This window comes from Cotesia glomerata, linkage group LG7 (assembly GCF_020080835.1).
Source record: "Cotesia glomerata isolate CgM1 linkage group LG7, MPM_Cglom_v2.3, whole genome shotgun sequence".
Lineage (NCBI taxonomy): Eukaryota > Metazoa > Arthropoda > Insecta > Hymenoptera > Braconidae > Cotesia > Cotesia glomerata.
The window spans coordinates 7,204,124-7,229,966 of NC_058164.1; the positions used below are offsets into that span (position 1 = coordinate 7,204,124).

Sequence of the window (25,843 nt, forward strand, 5' to 3'; positions counted from 1 at the left end):
AATAAAGAAGAAAAATAAATTATTTAAATATTTTATTTATTGTATTTATACTAGTATAAAAATCGCAAAAACAAAGTATCAATAATTTGCGGTGGAGGTAGTGGACATGAACCATTTGCTGCAGGATTTGTGGGTGCAGGGATGCTGACCGCTTCAATAGCTGGCTCAGTATTTGCAGCCCCGCCTCCAAACAATATTCTTCACGCTTTAAATTGCGTTTCCAATGATGGTAACCTAATGAATAATAATATTTTTAATTATTCTTTATTAGATTTTGACAAACAATTTTTTCTAGCCGGTACTCTGGTTGTGATACCAAATTACACTGGTGATTGTTTGAACTTCGGAATCACGATCGAAAAAGCGAGACAGAAAAATCTTAAGGTTATCTTTTTTCTTATTTTTCTTTCAATAATTTAAGATAAAATAATTTTTTATATATTTATGAAGATTGCAGAAATAATTGTTGGAGACGATTGTAGTATTCCTGCATCAGATCAAGGCCGCGCTGGAAAACGAGGGCTAGTTGGTCTTTTATTTGTTATAAAGATAACTGGAGCAATGGCTGAACGAGGAAATAGTATCGATGAAATATTATACCATGCTAAAGTAGTTGCGGATTGTATAGCAACTTATGGAGTTGGTTTACGTTCATGTTCTTTACCTGGTTTGTTATTTTTTTTTTTTTTTATTTTTTACTTATCTTGGATGACTAATAATAATAATAATAACAGCAACTGGTAATAATAGTAACTTGTAAGCTACGCAATTACAAAAAAATAAAAATTTTGAAGTATCAGTACTAATTTTTTTTATAAACTGCAACATTTTTTAGCATTTAATAATTATGTCGATTTATTGACAATGATAAAAAATATTAATATAAATATTGCGTAATAATCGTAACTAAAAGATTATTTAGCACATCAATAATACTTCTACGTATTATGCAGAAAATTTTTGTATTTGAATTAAAGAGTCTAAATAATTCGAGATATCGCGTATTTAAGAGTTTAGCGGAAGGAAATACAAATTTTTTTCGAGTTACTGAGGATTTTGACTTAACAAGGTTCGAATTACCTAGAATCCACTGTACTAATAAAGTTTCGGTAATTATTTGGATGTGGAACTTCATCGTTTTTTGGCTATGAAAACTTAAAATTTTCAATTATTTTATTTTTGATGCAGAATATAAAAAAAAAAGGATAAATATTTAAACATCACATTATTTACAAATTGTTGATCGAATGTCGAAATTTACAAAAGTTACACTACTGGTTGATGTTTATAAAATTTCAATAAAAAACGAGACGAGTATGAGAAAAACTTATTTTTAATGATTTTTTAAATCCAGCACGACAAAGAATAAAAAAAATTGAACAAGTTAATTTTTCGATTTTTAATACACTGAAAAAACAAATTTCTTTTAAAAAAATTAAATAATTTGTTAATGTTATCCTCATCCATGTTTATAATCTTTAGTTATTGAGAACTTAGACCAAATGACAACAATGTTAGTTTATTAAAAATTGCAACGTTTAGCTGTTAATTCTCAGCTTTATCAGGCAATCTGTTCAATGAAAAAATTATATTAGATATTATTAAATAATGTTCTGACAAGAAATTAATTTGTTGAAATTTTTCAGCAATTTTGTTTCTTAGTTGAAGAAATTAAAACTTCTCACAGTAACTTTATTGTTAAAATAAAAAATTTTTTATTTGAAAAAAAAAAAACAATTTTAGATAGACAACTTGCAAATTTTCATCCAAAATTGTTTTTTCCCAAATCTAGAAAACTTTTTTTCAACAAGAAATTACTGTGAAAAAAATTTTTATTTCTTCAGCTAAAAAATGAAATTTTTTTAAATTTTCAACAAATTGATTTTTTCGTTACAATATTGCTAATTTTTTTTTAAAAGACATTTTTTCTTTCAACGTAGTCATAAAGCCGTAAAATCCTCAATCGAAATAATTAGTGAAATTTTGAACCTTATTTTTTAATATTGATATTTTGTTAAAATTTTTAATATTATATTTTAAGGCCAAGGACTAATGATGGAGATGCCAGCGGATGAAATAGAAATAGGGCTCGGTATCCACGGAGAAGCAGGATACCATAGAATAAAAATAAAAAGTGCATCTGAAGTAATCACCATTTTACTAGAAACAATATCTGAAACATTGTCATTAAATACTGGCGATTCAGTAGCAGTTCTAGTGAACAATTTTGGCGGTACGAGTCAACTAGAACAGGGAATTGTTATTAATGAAATAGTCACACAATTGAGTAAGTAGAATCATAAATTATTATATTACATGAAACACTTAACTAATATAATGATTAATTGCAGGAAATAAAAATATAAATGTGTGTAGAGTTTACTCTGGAGTACTGATGACATCGTTAGACAGTGCGGGAGTTCATGTATCTGTTCTAAAACTACCAGAAGAATTTAAAAAAATATACCTCGACTGTCTCGACGACAAAACAGACGCACCCTGCTGGCCAGGATGTGCTTACACTCTACCTACACTAGATTGTAATAATAAATTCGTTGACAATAAAGTACCCGGCGTTGAAAGGACTACAAGTCTACCTAAGAACTTAATTGGTCCAAAAATAAGCGATCGAAACGCTAATATTTTGAAGGAATGTTTACTGAATGCATGTAAAGCGATCATTAACAATGAGGAGACACTCAACACATTGGACCGTGGCTGTGGTGATGGCGATTGCGGATCCACACATAAAAAATTAGCTGACAGTAAATTTTGTCTATATTTATAAATAATTAAGTAGCAAATAAGCATTTTAGCCCACAGAATCTAGTCAATTTTACCCGGTGGTGCAAAACTAAATAGAAAGCATTCAGAAAATTATCTAACGTAAAGTTAGATAATTTTTATGTAAAGTTTCTACAAACAAATTCTAGAGCTTGAAACAAGCTACATTTTCTTTTTTTAAATCTCTGTTCGACCAATAGATCATTAGTTATAAACAATCGAAGTTTTATAAACAAATTGATTTTTCGAGCTGAAAAATTGTCTGATCGTTTTTTTTTTTTTTTTTTTTTTTTTTCAAACAGATTCCTGAAATTAAAACGAACATTTTAAGCTTTTAATAAAGTGTTTATCTTAAAAATTCGATTTTTCAAAGCCACAAAACCGATTTTGCTTTGAAGGCCGATATCTTGGTAACTAATTAAGCTACATACCTCGCATAAAGCTAAAGAAATTCAGTAATTTATTGCGATTGAGTATCGAAATTTTCTGAATACTTTCGAGTTAGTTTTGCAAAATTGACTAATTTCTGTGGGCTATTTGATTTTACGAGATTTGTGCGACAGGTAATCTAATAAGCAAAATTATAAAGTTTTACTAATATTTAGGGCGAAAAAATTGACTTATCACAGGACGTCAAATATTTTTTGGCAATAAATATTAATTTTATAATTTTGCTAATAAAACTTTACCAGTTTTACAGATCTTATACTTGATTAAGAAAGTGTTCAAGTACTATGTAAGCAGCCTTCAAAAACAAGATTTAATTTTTTTGCTTTCGCTAATAAATGAAGATAAAAAACTTCAAAATAGTTGAAATATCTTTCAAAATTATTTCAATTTCAACTTTGCTACTCAACATTGATTTTTCAAAAATTTCTAGCGTTTAATACTTTTGAAAATTTGCTTACACAATACTTGAACACTCTTTGCTAAACTTATTGATAAACTTAAACAGGTATTGTAAAATCGCTGGATACTCTAAGTACGACGCACCCCGTATCATTGCTGACTGAATTGTCTGAAATAGCTGAGGACTGCATGGGAGGTACTTCAGGAGCTGTTTACAGCTTGATATTCACAACAGCAGCTTCAGCGTTACCAAATACAGAAATTAAAGCTGTTGATTGGGGGCGAGCTTGGAAGTCTGCCATTAACGGTGTTACCAAGTACAGCAAAGCACAGCCAGGCGACAGAACAATGGTTTTATAATAATAAATATATCACTTTAATAAGCAGCCTTAAATGTTAATTAAAAAATTAATTTTTTTAGTTGGACGCACTAGATCCCGCTTGCATGGCATTCAACGAACAGCTAAATCATGCAGAGTTTAACTTCGTTATTAAAAAAACAGTTGATGCGGCGAAATTGGGGTGCAATTTAACTAAACAAATGATTCCTAAGTAGCTAAATGTTTTGATTAGTTGTTGTTAGTGATGTTATTATTTCTTATGATTATGATTTTAAATGTTTGTTTTAGAGCTGGACGTGCTGCATATGTAAAGCAGTCGAAATTTTTAAACGACGTTGATGCAGGAGCATTTGGAGTTGTTATTTGGATTAGTGCGATAGCTGAAATTTTGATGAAAGGATAAACAAATTCAATTAGTAAAGATTGAAGACATAAGTGGATGAATGTCTTGTTAAAAATTTGAAATATTTCAATTAATTATTGAGGTTTAAAAAAACACAAAGTTAAAAAATAAGACATAACATTTCCACCCACTTATATTTTCAATGAATAACCAAAAATTGTTAAAATTAAAATAGAATGTAAGAATGTACGAACAAGCATTTAGATATATAAAATCTTTGGTACATTAATTTTAATAACGCGTGGACCAATATTTTTATATCAATATAAGTAATTGTTGTTGTATTAATAAAGTCATATTTCAATATATTAAAAAAGAACCAAATGATTTTAAAGACACTTAATCGCGTCGATAAATATTTTGGAAGAAAAAAATATTTCAATAGTTACATAACTCACGCACACATGATATATGACAATGATGATTTAAACGTATGATTGATGTGGTTACACAATAATTGTAGTAATTATGCCCGATTTTTTGTTAATTAAATTTTTTTAGCGTCTACTCATATTTGTCGAGTGCTTCCAGACGCTCGAGTAGAGGTGGGTGACTGTGGTGCCAGCCCGAGTAGAGCTTGTCATATAACGGGAATGATAAGTTATCCTTGTGTAATTTTACTAATGCACGTTTCAATGCTGCTGCGTGGCCAAGCTTTTTGCCAAAAGCGTCTGCTTGGAATTCAAAACGCCGGGAGTTTACAGTCATTAAGAATCCGAACAACTGAAAATACCAAAGTTTTTTTTTATTAAAATTTTCTAAATATATTTTTTTTAATAATAATTTTTATAATTACCGTATTTAGAGGAGTTAAAATATACATCATAACAATAATAAGTCCAATGAAAATTGGCTGGTAATCAGTGAACCCAAAAGCTGTGTAAATTGGCTGGTAATTTAATAATTTTGCAAATGGAATAAAATTCATTACAAAACTTATCTGTAAATAATTTAGTAAATTAATTATTTCAATTTTATATTAATCATAATACTTAGATATTATACTCTTGATTTTTTATAATAGATAATTATTATTAAAAAGAAGAAAAAAATTACCTGAGCTAACGCTAAGCCTTTAAGAGTATGACTAAATTGCCAATGACCCAACTCATGAACTAAAATGGCAAGGACCTCATCAACTTCACAGCCATAGTCACCTTTACCTGTTTCATCAGGATTAACGTTTGCCTGAGAGTACTCTTTGACGAGAGTGTCGAAAAGAACGATTCTTTTGTGCTTGTAGAACCCGTACATGTAAGCATTACTGTGAGATGATCTCTTGGAGCCTTCTACGATATACAGCTTGTACAGCGGGAAGTTCAACGAAGCTGCGAGTGCTTCAATCTTCTGTTTCAGCTCGCCTTCTGGGAGTGGCGAGTACTTGTCAAACAGTGGCGCAATCACTTCGGGATAAATGATTGACATGAAGAGCGTGACAGCAACCGTGAATATCCAGACGTAAAAGAAGAAATAGTCACCACCGTTTTTGATTATCCATACTAAGCCACATAACAATGGCGGCCCGATCACTTGTCCTACCAGGAATTTGAGAAACTGGTCTCTTATGAAAAATTTCACCGTCTATGGGATAATTAAATCGATGTATCAATATTTATTATTAGTTTTTAACAATTTTTAAATTTAATTCAATATAGAAATTACCTGTTTATTGAAACCATGTTTTTCTTCAAGTACAAATACATTGTATACTTTAAATGGCATATCAATAACTGTTGATACTGTGTTCATGATAATTAATACACAGGCGCTAACTATTATTTCGTTAGATGTATCTAACCCAATAAATTTCGTCATCATAAGACCCCATTGCCAATAGTAGTAAAATGCGTATGTAAGTACTACAACCTGTAAAATAAATAAAATATTTTTCGTAAAATATTAAAACATTTCTTCATGCTTATATTTATAAGCATGTTAAAAATATTATTTTTAGACACAGATTGTGAACCAAAATAAACTAATTCTATTTTTTATTTTTTTACAGCATAAAAAAATTATTAACTATACTTTTTAAAACACTATATGTAAAAAATGATACAAATAAAACCAATGTTAATATTATTTCTAGGCAAAATAACGGAGAAGTTATCTATTGATATTTATGAGCTATTTAAAATACATAAAAAAAAAAGCAATTTATGGTCAAGTCTAAATGATACTAAAGCAAGTAAACTTTTGAAAATTTTTTAATAAATCAATTTTAATAAATAAAATTATTTTTGAAAATTCGCATTTAAATTTTTTCTTTTTCAATTTCTCCTTGTGGTATTTTTTTACTCAATTTTTTTCATAATTTAATTGTTATAAAAATCTAAAAAATTATAAGATGTCTGTTGATTTTAATATCATCAAGTTTGAACTTAGCATTATGTTATTATTATTTTAATCTAAAGAAAAGCCAATTTTGTGTATAAATTATTCTTAACATTATCGCATGAAATGTCAAGTGGCGTGATAAATAAATTATTAATCAACTTAAAATCAAACATAAACTCCAAGTGAAGAAACGGAGTAACTTGACATGAAAGCGATATATTAATCTTTAAATAGAATTGTCAATACTGTGCACCAGTTAATTGATTATTGAAAGATTAAATTAATAACTAATCAGGCAAAATACAAAATGTCTCCGTATTTTCGGACAAAATAGAACTAATTTTTTAAATTGTTTCTACATTATTATAAAAATAAAAAAATTTATTTTTCATACATAAATATCTAATTAAATAAATTTACCGTATTAACAACCGTTGCAAAAAGATCATGAATATTGCTGTAAGCATTTTTATCAAGCGCATAAATTCTGGCTTTTTGATACAAGTCTTCAGTCATCAAGCCGCCTAACGACGCAGGCAGCGATGTCAATTTTTGCATCAATTTCCTCTGCAAGTAAAAGTTTATTACACAAATTAATTTTTAAAAAATCGTCAAAATGCCACGTGGAAAATATTAAATACTAACCTGCCGTAAACTTAAATAAAGTTCCCAGAAATAAATAAGCCAAATGATACCTAATATTGAATAACGTATGTACTCTTCATTGTCCGTAAATACCGCCATTTTAGCAAGAATTTAATAAACAATTGCGGTATTTATTATAAAAAAAACGCCGAGTACACAACACAGCGTCTGAGTCTTGATGATCGATATAGAAAGCAACGGTGTAAATATATAATTATGATTTTAATTTCAGCTGTTCTTGGACGGTATTATGCTTTTTTACTCTATGCACATGTTCAATAACTTTACATAGACGCACTACTACACTACCGTGGTAATTTCACGTACTAAAAATATTTCCAAGCTCAACCGTAACGACGCTGTTTGATCAGCGTAAGCACGTAGCGGGTTATTACTGCAGGATTCAAAAACCTGACCTCACTAAAAGGTATGTATGTATATATCCTCTGAACTAATTAAAGGATTCTTCAATTTTTACCTTTCCATGAATTATAAATTCATATAATTAGAACCTTAACCACCCTTGAGTCGTGAATCTTCTGAGAAGCCCAAAAATAAATTTATTTTCTAGGATTCTGTTAAGGTTACATTTCACACAATAAATATTTTTTACATAACATATAAACATTTTTTTCTGTATTAATTATCAAAAAATAAACATGTTATTTAATAGTTACAAAAATAATAATTATTATTATTACAGAAAAAAATAATTTAAATCAATCTCGATTTGTTTAAATTTATTTTTTTTTATTCATCTCGCAATGGATTCAATCAAGAAAAAATGAGCTTTGATACATTTTTAACTTGACGCTGACAAATTGGACAACGCCTAGTGCGCTTCCAAGTTTTAATCGCACATGTATAACAGCTGTAAATATGCAATATTTTTCCATGTACAAAAGCTCCGTCTTTTGGTTTAACTGTGCAAACATGACATAATTTGCTATCGGTATCATCAGACTTATTGTTTTTTTTACCGTCATCAATTATACTGATCTCACTGCTACTACTTTTGTAGCAATTATTTGGTGAGTAAGGATTTAGCCATACGGAAGTCGAAGATTTGTTGTAATCGACTGTATCAACGTTAAACAATAAGTCTGATGAGATTTGATTATCGTTATCTACTTCAGAAACTGATTGCTGGCTGTCAATAAATGAGGCCGAATCACTTTGACTTTGACTACCGACCGCCGAGTCATATTGACTTTGGCTACCGATAGCCGAATCATTACTAGCGATTATTGACTCGCATTGACTTCCGTTTGCGGAATCGCTTTGACTCATTCCCAAACCCGAGTCAAAATGGGTAATTGACTGTACATGGGAAGACGTTGCCACTGACGATGATTCACCGCTCTCCTCAGTGCTTTTCAAACCGTCTAATTTTTTCTTACGTCGTTTCCGTTTCGGTCGTGGTGGAAAGAAATTTTTTTTGAGCTATATATTCATACAAATTAATTAACTGCATTATTGCTATCACCACAATAATCAATATTATTTATTCATTGATTATTACTGATTTACTACTACTATTGGTTTTGTAATTGTCAAAATGACAATAACTTACTTGGAAACATTTTTCGCAGTGCGTGAATTGAGGATTTGCTTTTTCCTCACGGCACTGTATGCATCGATAGAAATAAAGACGGCCAAAGTCACTGTCAACAGACGCGATTGACTCATCAGTTTCTTCGGAATAGTCAGAGATTGAGCTACTTAAGCTATTCCGAGATAACATGACTTCAACTGCAGATACATCCTGGTTTTAATTGATAAAATTAGTTTAAATTGATAAGAAAAAAATTTACAAAAGATTAATCGTTGAAACATTACATACCTCGGGATCAGATGATGATATTCGATCGTAGTATGGGTTATCAGATTCAGTTTCAGATGCTGCTAATTCAAATTCGACTTCAACTGCTATGTTTGCGTTATCATTGGAGGTACTGATCCATGTAGTAGAAGTATCTGAAGTATCTCTTGCATATTCTGAGCAAAAAAAAATTTACTAATTAATCACCAATTAAATAAGTATTTTTAAGACGTCAAGTTGTGAATTATTATTTTTTTTTTTCGTGCAATTTTTAATGATTTTAAATTTACATTAAAATTTTAACATTGATTTTTTTCAGACAGATTAAAAATTACTAGGATGTAAAATTGGATAAAAACAACTCCCTGATCAAAATTGTTAATTAAATAAATATAAAATTAATAAAAATAGATTCTTTGTTAATTGATTGCTTGACTGAAGAATAAAAATACTAAAAAAATACGTACCAGTCTCTTGATCTTGTACACTGTACATAGATTCAGTATCACTTTCATCAGTTCCTAGTGGTGATTCGCTCTCCAATGTAACGTACCAAGAATATCTTGGTTTTTTGACATTCGAATCATGATCTTCATTTTCTAAAAAATATAAAAAAAATTAATTATCCTGTATAAAATAATTAAAAAAAAATTTTTTTATCATAATATAACTCCAAGCTATGACACTTAAATATAATAAAACAAAACATGCATTGTTTTAAATCAAGCTATTGATTATCTAAAATAATTCATAACAGCTTATCAATAACCAAACATATTAATAATTACCATCATCTGATCCTTTTCTTTTCCACGACGAAGAGCCAGCTTGATTCAACGGACCTACGCACACATTTGATTTGAATGAATATACGTTAAAAAAATAAAAAAAAAACGTGACGGTGTGGGGAATCACATTATCAATTAATAAAGCTAGTAGATAAATAAATAAATGATAAAAACAATGCTTACCAGCTGGCGGTGGTTGGATTGAATTCAAGAGGCTCATAATTGTCAATTTAAATCCATTGGAAATTTAAAAAAATAAATTTAAACTAAAGAAAAATTAAAGAACGCCTAAAACCGCGTCCAAAAAAATACTCAAGGTCTTTCGTACTCCAAACCAACAGTCTAGTCTACAAGTTTACACCCGGTTGTAACTATACATTCATGCTCTACGTTACACACTTCTTTAGACTGCTTCACTCCTTCTGTTTTACGCTATACTCAGTCTGTTCTCAGCGGTTGTTAATTCTCATTCGCGTACCCGTCCTAGGTATCTTATGTACGCACTGTAGTAAATTCTTTACACAAGAATCGACACGTAGAAACACGTTTAGCTTTCATTTTTACACACATTAGAATTCATAGTAGTCGCATTACGTCGTTTTCTAAATATACACGCACCTATACATGTAAGCGAGATTATACATTATATATACAGTCTATCGACAATGAAGAAAACTGTTCAATTTAATTTATCATTTGAGTTTATCGACATTTTTTTTTTAGTAAAATATATATTTTATATATAAATAGAAAAAAAAAGTAGAAAAATAAATCGCTCAGACTTTACAGTTCTAAATAATTAATTAAAAAATTAAAAATAGATTATTGATATGGATTTACTAAATAATTCACAAATATCATATTCAATGGAAGTAATTTGAAATTTTTTTATCTAACAAAAATAAATGATGAAATTATTTTTAAAAATGTAAACCTACGTGGTAAAAAACCCAGAACCCACGTAATCGAATCTCATAGGTGATAGTTATCACGTATTTAAATTCTATTCAGTCTACCGGGTATTCAAAAAGTTTTAATAATTTGGAGATAACCCGGACTGTAAGTGGGAGTTTGTTTATAAAAAGGTCAAGGTTTGGTAGAAGTTGATCAGTTGATATTTTTCTACTTGTTCTAGATTATAAATCCTAGTGACGGCTGACAGATAACAGATGATCCACGATTGTACTATGTCAACTATTATTACTCGGTGGATTTATTAGTTTAAATAATTGATAAGACTGAATAAATGATTACTTGCGGTGCAACGGGAAGTTTCACATGTGTTTTGTTAAGAAAGATAAGAGGCTGATTGTGTACGTGACTTAAATGCATACAAATTGCACTGACGATTGTCGACAGTTTTTATAATGATAATGATAATCAAGGTTTAAATAAACAATTTTAGTTGTTATTTTTTTTGTAAGTCAAATGTTGGCGGAAAATAAGTTTGAAGTTTTAATTGTTCGACGATCGCTATTACATGCTAGAATATAGTGACGTTGCTATAGTAGCATATGTATTTTAAATGCAATAATAATTTTAATTGTTGGTTGTTAAAATGTCACGATTAATTTTTTTAATATTTATATCAATTGTTAATTTGACGCTGGCCAATTATTTTGGGTCCCATAGTCATAAAAATGATCAGTGTTTTTGCAAGGTATGTTTGTACATAATTGTTGTTTATTTGTTTTTATTTTGCGATAATTAAAGTTGCATTTGACAGTTTAATTATTAAAAACTGTCAAATGTCTATTAATTTCAATACTATGAAAATAAATTACTCTGAAATCAACAGACATCTAAAAATTTTTCTGATTATACTTACAATTAAATTATTATGAAAAAAAGTTTACATGTAGAAATTAAAAAAAAAGAAAAGTACGAATTTTTTAAAATATTTTTTTCTATTATCTCAAGTGGCACAAAAATTTTTTTGGTGATGTTTTGTTTAATTTAAGTTGACAATTATAAATTTTTGATTTTTTGTTAAATAAAATTCCTAAAAAGTCAACATTTTTTTTGTGACGCTTAGGATAATTGATTTGTTATAAAAATTTCAAAAATTATCTGATGTTTATTGATTTTAGTATCATGAAAATGAATAATTCTATTTAATTTCTTATTGTTAATAACAGTGAAAAAATTTTTTGCAGTTAAAAGGATCGATTGATGATTGTAGCTGCAACGTTGATACTGTTGATTATTTTAATAATATGAAGATATATCCAAGACTGCAGAGTCTTCTCTTAAGGGATTACTTCCGTTTTTATAAAGTTAATTTGAAGAAAGAATGCCCATTTTGGGCTGATGATAGTAAATGTGCAATAAGATATTGTCATGTTCAACCTTGTCAAGCTGTAAGTTTTTTTTTTTTTTTTTTTTTTTTTAATTCATAAATCTTTATTAATATTAATGATTTGCATAAATTTTAATATTTATGAACCCAGGATGACATACCGGTTGGATTAAAAGGAGACTTACCGAGAGATCTCCATCATCATGATGAAGAAAGTCCGTATGATAAATATTTAGCTGAAAATAAACTGAATGACTGTGAACAGACTGCTAGGGATCATAATAAAGAGCTCGGATATTTGAATAGAACAATTAGCTCAAAGAATTACAAAGAGTTTGAGCGATGGCAATACCATGATGACAACTTGGACAATTTTTGTATCAAAGAAACGAGCCCTGGTGAATATGTTGACTTGCTACTCAATCCTGAAAGGTATACTGGATACAAAGGGCCCAGTGCTCATAGAATATGGAGAACTATTTATATGGAAAATTGTTTCCGACCTGATTCTTCGCCGCATAATTTTATAAAGAGCTCTAAAATAGATGGTAATTTTTTTCAATCTTATTTTATTGAGCTCAATTATTTTATTTTATTTAAGGTAAAAGACCCAGTTATTGACACTAGCCTAGTTGTTTGACGCTTGCAATTTTATTCTAATTAAAAAAATTAAATATTCTCAAAAAACCAATTTTTTAATTAAAATAAAATTGCAAGTGTCAATAACTAGGCCAGTGTCAATAACTGGGTCTTTTACCTTATTCTATGCATCTCTTTTTCAAATACAATTGTAATTGTTTTTTTTTTTTTTTAGGAATGTGTTTAGAAAAACGTGCATTTTATCGAGCAATATCTGGATTACATGCTAGTATAAACATACATTTGTCTGCTAAGTATTTATTATCTAGTCAAGAAGGCATGGCATTTGTCCGCGAGAGTAGTGAATGGGGGCCTAATCTTCCGGAATTTCAACGACGTTTCTCGCCAGAGACTACCGGAAATGAAGGGCCTGGATGGTTGAAAAATTTATATTTTTTGTATCTATTAGAACTACGTGCGCTTTATAAAGCTGCACCTTATTTAGAACGGGAACAATATTACACTGGCAATGAAGCTGAAGATGTTGATACTAAAATGGCAGTAATGGATATTTTGCAAGTCGTAAAGTGAGTTTAACTTTTCTAATTGTTTTTGTTGTCATACATTTAATAATTTAATTTATTGTAATGATAAAATGTATTTTTTTTTCAGATCATTTCCGGATCATTTTGATGAAAGTCTTATGTTTAATGGTGGGTCTGAAGCTCAGGTGTTAAAAGAAGAATTCAGGCAGCATTTTAGAAATATATCACGTATAATGGACTGTGTAGGATGCGATAAATGTAAATTATGGGGTAAATTACAAGTACACGGCGTTGGGACAGCATTAAAAGTATTGTTCTCCGGAAAATTTGACACGTGGTCGTCTACGCTAAACAATATAGATAGAAAACAATTTTATCTTGATAGAAGTGAAATAGTTGCTTTAATTAATGGTTTTGGAAGGTAAATACTATTTATAATTACTTGGATAAAAAATATTTATAAATAATAATAAAATTTTATTTTTTAGATTGTCCGAGAGTATATTCGAATTGGAGAACTTCCGAAAAATGATGAGATAATTCCATCCAAGAAAAAAAAATTTTTCCATAACCTAGTAAAAGATACATCACATAAAAATACACAAAAAAGATATTAAATCAAATCCATAGTAATTAAGTTCTATTAATATACAAGTATAAAAAATAATTTATTTAATATACTATAAGTTATAATAACATTATCTGTCAGGATTTAATTTAAAAATCTTTAACTTTTACGATATTGATATTTTTAAATTAATGAAAAGAAACAATTTTTTGAACACAATACAAAATTTGGAGGATTTTTAAAAGAAAAAATTTAATTAAAATAATTATTTTCCGTATAATTATCATACTATATCTACTGACTGTATAAAACTACACTCTTCCGATTTAAATCTTTTGATACCAAAATCTTTACACAAATTTATTTTTATATATGAATACAATAACGATAAGTTTCTTAATAACAAAGGAACATATATTATTAATAATAATTGCAGTAACTTGGGATAATTACAGTGTAATTGATCTTAAATATTCATCTCAACTTCTACATTATTTATAAGTAAATTTATTATTGTAACTCCTGATTCTATCTGTGATAAGTAATTTGTTTGTCCAATAGCTTTGTGTTTTTTGATGTAACAATAGTACGTATAGGTTTCTATTACAGGTAGAATTTTAATTGAATTTTTTCCTTTACTTATTTAATTCTGAGTAGTTTCAAACAATGTATTTTTAATCATCGCTGTCTAATTATCGGTACAATATTTATACACAATTCATATATTTTTTGTTATTATTTTCTTTTTGTTTAAGTTTTAAAGAATTAATTTATTAATGTCAAATTATTGAAATATATCTTACAATATTGTAATTAAAAACTCATTTTTTCAATATATTATTATAAAAAATCCTTAAAAAATAATTTTAATGACCACAATAATTCTTGATTGTAATACAGTTTGTTTTAATAATTAAACATGTAATTTTTCAATTTTTGCCGCATTTTTTATTCATCGGCGCAAAAAATTATTCCCAATTCTATTCCTCAGTTCATAACCTTAAATTTATGGACATATATATTTTGTGTTATAAACATATTCCATATACCTATATATGTATCACAGATGTATGTATATATAAAAATAGAAATATATGTCTTAGTAGGAATAGGACATGTCAAAAATTTTGCGATGGCCGGATTGAAGGTTAGTTTGTAATTAAATAAACATGTTCTGCGATAAATAACTAATCGACGATAAATAACAAAAATATGGTAAATATTTTATTTTAAATTTAATTTATTAAATAGTTAACAAACATTGATCATCTTAAAAATCTTTATGTTTACCCGCAACTTATCTCATTTAAGATTGTTAAAAAAATCAATTAATAAAATTTTTTTAATAAAATTAATTGAATTGTTTTTTAATTTTTGGGGTATAAAAAAACTATTTTCAAATACAGTGATATAATTTTAATTTTCATAAATCAGAATTCCATGCATAGTGGTAATAATGTAAACTTTTCAATTGTTCATTCTCATTGTTGTAAACAACAATTGACTGATTAAACACTTTATTAAATGATTAATTTTTCAGGATCCCAAAAGTCAGTTACCATTTGAAGAAAAATGGCCATCTATGCGGCCGATAATATTAAAATTATTGAAACAAGAGCCAGTAACGCAAGGAGAATGGCAGGATTTATTTTATTCCATTTACACTGTCTGTCTTTGGGACGAAAAAGGCGCTCAAAAAATGCGAGATGCTTTAAAAGAAGATATTATGGACTTTATAAAACAAGCACAACAAGTAAGTCGTTTTTTATATTTCTAATTACTGTAATTTTTAAATCACATAAAGCAAAAAAAATTAATTCAGCAAATTAGCATTCTTTGGTTTAATGTAAAACGGAGCAAAATATTAGAGTAATTCAGACAGCATTTCAATTTATAAATTAAAATCTATTTAAAAGTTTTAAAATAATAAAATTTTACCGCATTAAATGTACTCATTTATTCAATATTAAATTATTTACAGCGAGTCTTAGCGCATCAAGAAGAACAAGCACTGCTAAAAGCCTACATACAAGAATGGAGAAAATTTTTCACCCAGTGTAATTATCTACCGACACCTTTTCGTCAATTAGAATCATCATTAGCCGGAAAAACTAGTAGTGGTGGTTCTGGTGTGCAAAAAAAAGCTCAAGCTGAGGAAAGCCTCGTTAGAAAAGTAAGTCAATATTAAATTAACCATATATTTTTTAAATTTATTAATTAACAAAATAAAATAATTATAATTATTTTTAACAGATGATGTTAGATAGTTGGAATCAAAGTATATTCATCGATATAAAACAGAGACTACAAGACTCAGCAATGAAACTAGTGCGAGCCGAAAGAAATGGAGAAGCATTTGACTCTCAATTAGTAATAGGTGTACGTGAGTCATATGTAAATCTCTGTTCGAATCCCAATGATAAACTGCAGATTTATCGGGAAAATTTTGAAGCTGCGTACATCGAAACTACTCAGTCATTTTATTGGATAAAAGCACCAGAGCAGTTACACGCACACGGTGTCGAGCACTATATGCGTTACGCGGAAGCTAAACTTCGGGAAGAAGAACTACGTGCACAAAAGTATTTAGAACCCAATAGTTCCAGTGTACAATTATTGACAGACTGCTGTGTCAAAGTACTCGTAGCAACTTTTAAAGCTGCCATTTTAGGGGAATGCCCGCGAATGATTCGTACTCATCAAACAGAGAGTAAATAGTTTTTATTTGTTAATAATAACTATAATTTAATTTTAACTAATGATTAAGTATTATCTTCATCTGTAATGTTTTTTAGAGCTGCGTTTGATGTTGAAATTGATGGACCGAGTACCTGATGGAGTTGGACCGATGTTAAAAGATCTGGAAGACCATATTTCGAGTGCAGGACTTGCAGACATGATGGCAGCTGTCGACGTAATTACTCAGGACTCGGAAAAATATGTCGAGAGATTATTAGAACAGTTTCGTAGATTTTCAAAACTAGTTAAAGAAGCTTTTGACGATGATCCGCGCTTTTTGACAGCTAGAGATAAAGCGTACAAACTGGTCGTAAACGATGCGACGGTGTTCAGACTAGAATTGCCGTCAAAGCAGCCTCCGGGAGCGACTACCGTTGTTGTAAACAGTAAACCTAATAATAATAACAGCGGGCTGCCGGAGTCAAAGTGTCCAGAGTTGTTGGCTAATTACTGTGATATGTTACTTAGAAAAACTCCACTTAGTAAAAAGCTCACGTCTGATGAAATTGAAAGTAAACTACGTGATGTGGTAAATTTTATTAATTTTTTTACAATTGATGTATTGTTAAATTAATTATCAAATTTTATAATATTTAATACTTTTGATGTTAATTCTAGCTACTAGTGTTGAAGTATGTTCAAAACAAAGACGTATTTATGCGCTATCACAAAGCACATTTAACGCGCAGATTAATTCTCGACACATCAGCGGATTCTGAAAAGGAAGAAAACATGGTTGAGTGGTTGCGAGAAGTTGGAATGCCTGCAGATTATGTTAACAAATTAGCGAGAATGTTCCAGGATATAAAGGTGTCTCAGGATCTTAATCAGCAGTTTAAAGAGCAGTGTCGTGCAGCTATTGCTGACAGTATAAATATTAAAATATTAAATGCTGGCGCGTGGGCGAGAGGCAGTGAAAGAGTTACCGTCAGCTTGCCATTACAACTAGAAGATTATATTCCAGAGGTTGAGGAGTTTTATAAGAAAAAACACAATGGAAGGAAACTTCAGTGGTACCACCACATGTCTAATGGCACTGTAAGTAATTTTTAACGCAGCGTGTTAGCATGATAGCGTTTACAATTTCTAATTAATTCTTCTCAAACTTAACATACTTTTTCTATCGATAAAGACCAAGGTTAAGTTTAAATATGAGCTTAATCGGGCGAGTAGTTTGGAAATTGCAGGATTTTGAAATTTTGAAAATCGTAAAAATTGATGTTTTTATCACTTCAACTTACTGGTGTAATTACTGAACTAGACAAGATATTGAAGTTCGGTAAATTGCATCGTAAAGCTCTTTTATTAAGCTCTAATTTTCACTCTCTAGAAGTGGTAATAGCCTCAATATTACTCATTTTAGAGTTCGTTCAAAGAAACAGTTTTACTGTTACAGACGTTTTATAATTTTTGGCTGTATTTTAGTATAAACATGATGTAGATTTAAATTAATGCTTAAATTTTTTTTTTAATCAATTAATTAAGTTATATATTATTAATTATTATTAATATCATGTTATAAAAAATAAATTTTCCTTACTTGAGAGATCTACTACCATTTCGGCTGCCAAATGGCCTTTTTTATTTTATTATTTACTTTAAAAAAAGTTTGATATTTTATAATTGAATAAATTATGGGTTTATTGTTTTAGTTAACATTTTCAAATGAAGTCGGACGTTTTGATGTTGACGTTACGACATTTCAAATGGCCGTCCTTTTTGCCTGGAACCAACGTCCAAGGGATAAAGTATCTTATGAAAATCTTCAACTAGCAACAGAGTTACCTGATCCAGAGTTAAGACGTACATTGTGGTCACTTTGTGCTTTTCCGAAATTAAAAAGGCAATTAGTGTTAGTCGATCCGCCAGCTTGCAGCCCTAAAGATTTTTCTCATAATTCTAAATTTTGGGTTAATCAGGAATTTGCTATCATGTAAGTTTTATGATTAATTTATTCAATTAACACTTACATAATATATTAATTTATTTATTCAAATGGTAGAAAAAATGGTAAGCTTCAAAAAAGAGGGAGAATAAATTTAATTGGAAGATTACAATTGTCTACGGAACGAAGTAAAGAAGAAGATAATCAATGTATTGTTCAACTTAGGATATTACGAGTTCAGGTAATTTTTTTTTCCAATTATAAATTATTAAAATTTATTTATTGTTAAAGCTTAGAAGTTACGAGATAATTAATTATTATTTAAAAATTGCAGGAAGCTATAATTAAAATTCTGAAGATGAGGAAAAAAATAACAAACGCTCAGTTACAAACAGAATTAGTAGATATTCTAAAAAATATGTTTTTGCCGAGTAAAAAAATGATTAAAGAACAAATCGAATGGCTTATCGAGCATAAGTACATCAAGAGACACGAAGACGATATCAACACATTCGTGTACATGGCATAACTCAATAATTCATTTTTTCTATTATTTCTGTAACGAATTATATATATTTTTATAATATTAATATGAAACAAAGATGATAAATAATAAAACAAAGCTCGGTAAGTAAAACAAACGATAGCAATGTTTAGATAATAATTTAACCGATTCGTCTGTTAAATATTTGTATAAAAATAATGAAGTTAATGTAATTTTCTTTAATTATTTTTGGTTTCATTTTACTAATTAATGCCAGATCATATCAAGCTAGGTTGATAACAAAAAATTATCAAATTTTTTAGATCTGAAATTCAATTTTTGACAGAAAACTTGTCGTGAATAAAAAAATAATACATGTTATAAAGTTACAACAATCGCATCAACATAATGTTTTGTAAACTTTGAGTTAATTAATTGAAGATGTAATCTTTTGGTAATTATAAACATTTTCTTGATAAATTTGTCAACCGACAGTACTCAGGCCTTCCAGTGTCGTCAATTTAGATAAAATCAAGACGGCCTAACTTATTTATAAAAATGTAACATTTTGGATAAAATAATTATCAAGATAAAAATAAATTTTTTTTGTCATTCTAATATTAGTCTTTATTCTTTTGCATTAATAACTTCTTTTAGAACATCCTAGGAAACATAGGATAATTGAAAATGTAATTTATAAATAAATTAACAGACAATTAGATTTCTTATACACTTTATATTTGATTTCATTTAATTACAATTTCAACAGTCGATAATCTTCTGATAACAATAAATCCACACAAATGGACTGGTTCTTAACGACTTGAAAAAAAAAAAAACAATCAATTTAATAATTGATAATTTTAAATTCAGCGCATCTTTGTTTCAAGAATAAATAATTTATGATGCCTCTTTGTTTGTACATAATCATGTTAACTTACATGTGTGTACATAAACAAATATGTAACACATTTCACACACGCATACATATAATTACATAAATCTTCATTTTTATTTTCATTTTGTCTTAACATTTTGAGTGTATATATTTTTGAAAGAAATTATTTTCATTCAGGATGTACCAGACATCCAAATCACACATTTTGCTGGAATTCACATTAACATCAATGCCTATTTAAGTAGATAAATAGATTGTAAACTATCTATTATATTTAGAGTTTTTAATTTTATTTTTATTTCTGTATTTAGATTTATTTAAGATTTAAGATACAGTCAACATTGATAATTTTAAAGAGTAGATCATCAAAATTTAGCAGTAGTTATAGCGAACTTTGATATCAATTTGATGATAATTACACGAAAATCTTTACTTCAATGCTTGAGTATGCGAATAATTTCTTCATCTCTGAGTATTTATAAATTATGCAGTACTCGCATAATTTAATGATAATTTATTAAGTTACAATTAGCCTTTTCAATTCGATGTCTTGAGCATAAGCTTGATAATTTTTCCTCTACATATGTATTTTTTTTTTTTTTTTAATTTTTAAATGATCATTTAAAATTTTACATAGATTTACATAGAGCTAGAGATAATTAGAAGCATAACAGTGAATGTCCTTTAATTGGGGTTCCTGATTACAGCCAAAATGATTTTAAGCACAAAACATCAAAGATCTTATTATAATTATGCTTACATTTTTAGTTTTTTTTTTTTTTTTTTTTTTCAATTAACTTGTTCATCAATAAATATTTATAATGAATACCATCGGAATTTTGATATAGTATTTTATGATCAAATCTTTGGTCTCATTATTATCTTTTATCATAAACTCAGTAGCCTACTTTATTATTATTTTGTTGCATGTTTGATTCCTATTTACGAACAGTAGTCATAAAATTGACTGTTACTTTAGCGTAGTTATAAGTTACAATAATGAGCATAAGAGATTCTTTCATTGAGACACCGTATTATTATTTTTAAACGAAGAAAAAACAAGTAGATATATCTGATAGTTGAATTGACTTATTTCATTTATTTTAAATAGTTTTAATTGATTTACCTTATTTGAATACTGAGACGTGTCCACACACTCACATAAAAATGTATTTGTGAATTAACAGCATTTATTATTTAGTGGAATTTATTTGTTGTTGCATTGAACAATTAACAATTTATCGTGGCTTGTTAACTGTTTTTATGCATGATATCTTGTAGCTTTTTTTTTATAATATCACTTGGATGGATTGTTAACAATTTATAGCCATCGTGGACGACACTTACCCTTTGATTATTATTTAGTGTTCCGGACAACGTGTATGTTGTATAGGGAGTTTTTTTATTGGGTTTTCAGAGGAATTTTCACATACGTGCACGACTATTCCTGGTTGTCCGGACCCACCTGGATGTATTTCATGAGTTCCTCCTGCAAATATTTTATTTATTTTTACTTTCTACAGTGTATTAGTTTTTTTTTTTATAATTTAAGCTCTGAAATATCTAATAGCTCAAAAAAAAAAATACAATAATAATTATCGATAATATAATTAAGAGGACCCGGTGGTCTAGCGGCCTAAAATTTAAGCTATTTTAAAAAATTTTATTTCTATGTGAAGGTAGTGACTAATGCTTTCAAATTATTTTACACTTATTCTATTACTTATCAACTACATAAAAATGAAAATCAAAACAAAAAAAAATTTTTTTTTTTTAATTAGAAAAATGGCGCTGAAGTTCCCCTTTGAAAAAAAATGGACTTGACTGGTGGAGGTAGATTGATCTCTACCTCTGATCTGAAATTAAAAAATATGACTGATTTTTAATTAGTATAAGTATAGTTATCGACGATACTAGAATGAAAAGAAAAAAATATTTGACAAAATGGCGCGTAGTTAAAAATATTTTTTGAAAACGAATTTCAGATTTTTACTTTAAACTACGCGCCATTTTTTTTCATTCTAGTATCGACGATAACTATACTTACACTAATTAAAAATCAGTCATATTTTTTAATTTCAGATCAGAGGTAGAGATCAATCTACCTCCACGATTCAGGTCCATTTTTTTTCAAAGGGGAACTTCAGCGCCATTTTTCTGATTTAAAAAAAATTTTTTTTTTGTTTTGATTTTCATTTTTGTGTAGTTGATAAGTAATAGAATAAGTGTAAAAAAAATTTGAAAGCATTAGTCATTCCCTTCATATAGAAATAAAATTTTTGAAATAGCTTAAATTTTAGGCCGCTAGACCACCGGGTCCCCTTAAGGAAATTCGAGCGAATCTAATGTAAAAAATAATTTCCAACTTTGAGCTTTGAAATTAAGTATACGTATAAATAAATACGTAATTTGATTAATCCCAAAATTTAAAAAAGATTCACCGTTTAGTTACTTAGATATTAAATTTAAAAAATCACATATTTTATCTTCTTATACACGGGCTCTTATGGCGGACAGACTTTTGTCGAGACTTGAATTATTTTTTTCAATATTAACCTCCCAATTTTAACGTATAAAAAACTATATACAAGAAACTTGGGTTATTGCAAAATATAAAAACAATTTAATAATAATGTATTACCGATATAATTTTTGAAATATTTAAAGTCAAATTTTATGTTTGTAACTTGTTTATCGTCAGCCATTTATTCAAATAAAGATTTGACAACATCGCGTCAACAGCTGAGAAAAAAGAAAAGGATAGAAATATAGTTACAGAGAGAAAAATGTTTAACTCACACACTCATCCATGTCTCAGTTATGGGTATAATCAAACGCGCTATTGCCAAATCTGTTTATTTATTCCGGCAAGTAATAAATACCAAAGTCATTTTATTACTTTACTTTATTAAATAAGTAAAACTTATAAATTATTAAATTGTTTAAGTTATTTTAAATTAAAATAAAGAATTTTGACGAATATTGGGAAAACTAAAATTAAAAAAAAATTTTAACATTATTTTGACTCATTAGTTACGCTCGAACTTCCTTAAGATTTAAGATTTAAGTTTATTAATGCCAAGGCACAGGCCAAATGGAAAATCTTAATCTGTACTTTTATGACTTCAACTATTGAGTCAATTAATGGTAAAATAAAAAACTTAAAAAAATTAATTAATACCTGGTGATAAATTTGCAATAGCTGCTAATAAATCATGATTAACTAGTGGTTCATCCTCAGGTCTAGGTGCCCATCCAACTGGTGGTGATGCTGGAGGCGAAATTAAGAACTGTTTTGTTAATGCTGGTGGATGAAGATGCCGATCTTCGATATCTATACAAAATTAACCATTTTAATAAATAGAATAATGATTAATTATTTTTTTTTTTTTTTTTCATCAGTAAAAATTATTTTTTTAAAGACAATTACAAACCTATTGGCGTAACAGGCTGAGCAAAATAACAATTTATATTTGTATCCCCAAATTTAGCTTGGTGTAACTGTATCCTCGCATGAGCAGCAGCACTTGGTAAATTGTAATTCACCCTCATTCTTCTGAACGATTTGAAGTATTGAAACGACGCGTTTTCGCCAAACTGTTTAAACAATTCTTCAATTTCAGCCTGTAAATAGTCATCAAATAAAATAAAAATCACAAATTTTTTGTCTGTGTTACAGTAGTAAATAATATAAAATAAATAAACAGTTACCTTAAGTTCATTAGATTTAAACACACGTGGATCTACATTTGTTACAATAACAGACGTAGGTAAATCCTCATCGTGCACCAGCTCATCAAGAGACCTCGTATTCGTCCGATCTTTATCTTCTTCGAACTCGAGTTCCAGTTGCTGATAGTTGGGGTGTAAATTTGGTAGACCATCGACTTCATTGATAATTATATTTTCATATTTTTCTTCCTCGTCCCCCAAAGCTGGTTCACGCTGATCCATATTTTACTTGTCAACAAATAAATCTACACAAAAATATTGATTGCACTAATCAACGAATATAATATCAAGCTGTCAGAAAAAATGGAAGTTGTTTGTAAACAAATGGAACAAATGCTGAATCTGAATAAGACTAAAAACATATTAACACGCGTAAAAAAATTATTTTTAAACTCTCATTTATCAAGTAAGACGTACAATTAAATGTCTAAATAAAAAAAAAATAATTGTGAAAGAGTTGACGTATTTTAATTGACTGGTTACTGAGGAAGTATGTAATAAATAAGTTTTTTACTGCTATTGTTATTGTTATTACCTTTTGATATATACTCGTATTTAACAATCAACAATTCAATACCTTTTGAATATCACTATTACATACGATAATGATGCTATAATAATAATAACAGTAGTAATAATAATAATAATAATAAATAATACTAGTGAATTGTTTTGATCTTTTGCAATCAAAAGTCAATTCCACTTATTAACATTCAGTTAAAATCTTTGATTACTTGAACATTGTTAATTATTATTTTTATATCAACAATTACTTAATATTTTTCAGTGTGTATATATACACTTACATCACTTATACATAAAAGATAAATAATGACGAATGAGAGAGAAAGCGTGAGCATGAAAATTATTACGATGACGTCATTGTCATAGTCGATAAAATAGATTCTTTTGAAAATAATTTTTTTTTTTAGAATTTTTTTCGTGGTCAAAATTGCGCAGCTGTGAAAATTTTATTGTTTTTAAAAATGAAAATTTTTTTGTCTCTAAATTAACACTTTAAATTATTTTAAAAAACACTTAGAAGGATGAGTGTAAATTCAGCCGACAACCGACAATTGAAAACTTTAACAATCGATATCTTCATGAAAATATCGATTAGCACAATTTTTCAAAGTGATAATGGCGTGTATTTTAATTTTCTGTAAGAGCATTTTTCAAAAATTTATTAAATTCGTTATTTGAGCTGCAATTTTGAAATTAAATTTTTGTTTGGAAATATTAGAAATATATATTTATCAAAATCAATGAAATTCAACTATTTTAAAGTTTTTTCCTTTATTTTCAAGAGCATTTTTTCATATTACTCCCGAAATGGCTAGATTCGATTTTTAAGCTTTCACGACTAAAAAAATGGTTAAAACAAAAAAAATAAAAAATTCTCTTGTAGATTTGATCAAAACCTACAAGAGAATTTTTTTATTTTTATAACCTCTCGTGGAAATAATAATTTTTTTCTTATCCGACAAATTTAAATTTTCACATATAAGCGTGCAAACACTCTCTAAAAATATAAAAATATGTAGATTTTGTTTATTTTTTGGAAACTCAAAAGAGCATTTTTGGAAAAAAAATTTTTTTTTTATTTTAACAAAAATATATCAAAAAATGATTTTTTTTTTCGGTCAAATACTTGTTTATGGAGACTAGACACAAATTGGAATTTTTTTTTCTGAATATTTGCACGTTTCAAGCAAAACTATGTCGATTTCCGAAAAAAAATTTTTTTTTACTCCCTTACGGCTCTCAGTACCCACCTTACACAGTAAAAAATTTTGCGTTATTGCGTCAAAAAATTTTGTGTTAAAAATTATTGTGTTAAATATTTAACACTTTTATACGTAAATTTAACATTTAGTGTGTTAAATTAACACAGAAAAGTGTTAAATTAACACAAAAAATTGTTAAGTATTTAACATAAAAATTTTTAACACAAAATTTTTTGACGCATTGACGCAAAATTTTTTACTGTGTAGGAGCCATAAGAGATATAACAAAGACAAATTCTCCATGGAATTAAAAAAAGCGAAAAACCTATAATTGTCCGGGAAGTAACCGTTTGGCTACCCCTAAGAATGAAAATTGACCACAATCAGAAAAAAATCTGAAAGTTTTTAAAGTTAAAAC

The 25,843-nt window shown here is 28.3% G+C and overlaps 6 protein-coding genes across 12 annotated transcripts in view; 3 read left to right on the plus strand and 3 right to left on the minus strand.

Moving 5' to 3' along the window:
• The window catches only part of LOC123268805 (triokinase/FMN cyclase-like), a 19,635-nt gene extending 2,641 nt beyond the window's left edge, over positions 1-16,994 (plus strand). For 2 of the 3 annotated variants that reach the window (XM_044734167.1, XM_044734165.1), the window contains exons 3-10: positions 55-229; positions 296-384; positions 451-667; positions 2,042-2,287; positions 2,352-2,765; positions 3,740-3,984; positions 4,055-4,185; positions 4,263-4,696. In XM_044734167.1, the coding sequence (XP_044590102.1) occupies positions 55-229; positions 296-384; positions 451-667; positions 2,042-2,287; positions 2,352-2,765; positions 3,740-3,984; positions 4,055-4,185; positions 4,263-4,377 (1,632 nt within the window). In that variant the 3' untranslated portion in view covers positions 4,378-4,696. Of the gene's footprint in view, positions 1-54; positions 230-295; positions 385-450; positions 668-2,041; positions 2,288-2,351; positions 2,766-3,739; positions 3,985-4,054; positions 4,186-4,262; positions 4,697-16,337; positions 16,344-16,983 lie in introns of those variants that run through there. The other variant, XM_044734164.1, reaches the window with a different exon arrangement.
• LOC123268808 (CAAX prenyl protease 1 homolog) lies at positions 4,702-7,939 on the minus strand. Its single transcript, XM_044734173.1, has 6 exons — positions 7,360-7,939; positions 7,135-7,281; positions 6,040-6,243; positions 5,434-5,958; positions 5,174-5,317; positions 4,702-5,100 (listed from the first exon to the last, which is right to left on the minus strand). The coding sequence occupies exons 1-6, from the start codon at positions 7,456-7,458 to the stop codon at positions 4,882-4,884; spliced, it is 1,338 nt and encodes a 445-aa protein (XP_044590108.1). The 5' UTR covers positions 7,459-7,939; the 3' UTR covers positions 4,702-4,881.
• On the minus strand, positions 8,089-10,593 carry LOC123268809 (E3 ubiquitin-protein ligase Mdm2-like). The gene is made up of 6 exons (XM_044734174.1): positions 10,153-10,593; positions 9,970-10,023; positions 9,649-9,780; positions 9,203-9,357; positions 8,933-9,124; positions 8,089-8,802 (listed from the first exon to the last, which is right to left on the minus strand). The coding sequence occupies exons 1-6, from the start codon at positions 10,187-10,189 to the stop codon at positions 8,134-8,136; spliced, it is 1,239 nt and encodes a 412-aa protein (XP_044590109.1). The 5' UTR covers positions 10,190-10,593; the 3' UTR covers positions 8,089-8,133.
• On the plus strand, positions 10,893-13,942 carry LOC123268807 (ero1-like protein). 2 transcript variants are annotated; one of them, XM_044734172.1, is made up of 7 exons: positions 10,893-11,028; positions 11,105-11,629; positions 12,126-12,329; positions 12,420-12,816; positions 13,083-13,434; positions 13,520-13,813; positions 13,881-13,942. In XM_044734172.1, exons 2-7 carry the CDS (start codon positions 11,528-11,530, stop codon positions 13,930-13,932), a joined length of 1,401 nt encoding a protein of 466 aa, XP_044590107.1. In that variant the 5' UTR covers positions 10,893-11,028; positions 11,105-11,527; the 3' UTR covers positions 13,933-13,942. The 2 variants fall into 2 exon arrangements, with proteins under 2 accessions (XP_044590107.1, XP_044590106.1); XM_044734171.1 differs by lacking the exon at positions 10,893-11,028 and having other exon boundaries at positions 11,062-11,629.
• On the plus strand, positions 14,978-19,686 carry LOC123268804 (cullin-5). Of its 2 annotated transcripts, none has more exons than XM_044734162.1 (9): positions 14,978-15,107; positions 15,501-15,713; positions 15,942-16,133; positions 16,214-16,670; positions 16,756-17,228; positions 17,318-17,737; positions 18,352-18,632; positions 18,702-18,825; positions 18,919-19,686. In XM_044734162.1, the coding sequence occupies exons 1-9, from the start codon at positions 15,027-15,029 to the stop codon at positions 19,111-19,113; spliced, it is 2,436 nt and encodes an 811-aa protein (XP_044590097.1). In that variant the 5' UTR covers positions 14,978-15,026; the 3' UTR covers positions 19,114-19,686. The 2 variants fall into 2 exon arrangements, with proteins under 2 accessions (XP_044590097.1, XP_044590098.1); XM_044734163.1 differs by having other exon boundaries at positions 15,020-15,175.
• Positions 19,687-21,072: 1,386 nt separating this feature from the next.
• Positions 21,073-24,528, minus strand: LOC123268810 (protein sarah). Of its 3 annotated transcripts, none has more exons than XM_044734178.1 (5): positions 24,505-24,528; positions 23,678-23,943; positions 23,401-23,590; positions 23,148-23,300; positions 21,073-21,455 (listed from the first exon to the last, which is right to left on the minus strand). In XM_044734178.1, exons 2-5 carry the CDS (start codon positions 23,918-23,920, stop codon positions 21,328-21,330), a joined length of 714 nt encoding a protein of 237 aa, XP_044590113.1. In that variant the 5' UTR covers positions 23,921-23,943; positions 24,505-24,528; the 3' UTR covers positions 21,073-21,327. The 3 variants fall into 3 exon arrangements, with proteins under 3 accessions (XP_044590113.1, XP_044590112.1, XP_044590111.1); XM_044734177.1 differs by lacking the exon at positions 24,505-24,528 and adding an exon at positions 24,359-24,498; XM_044734176.1 differs by lacking the exon at positions 24,505-24,528 and adding an exon at positions 24,234-24,373.
• Between the last annotated feature and the right edge of the window lie 1,315 nt (positions 24,529-25,843).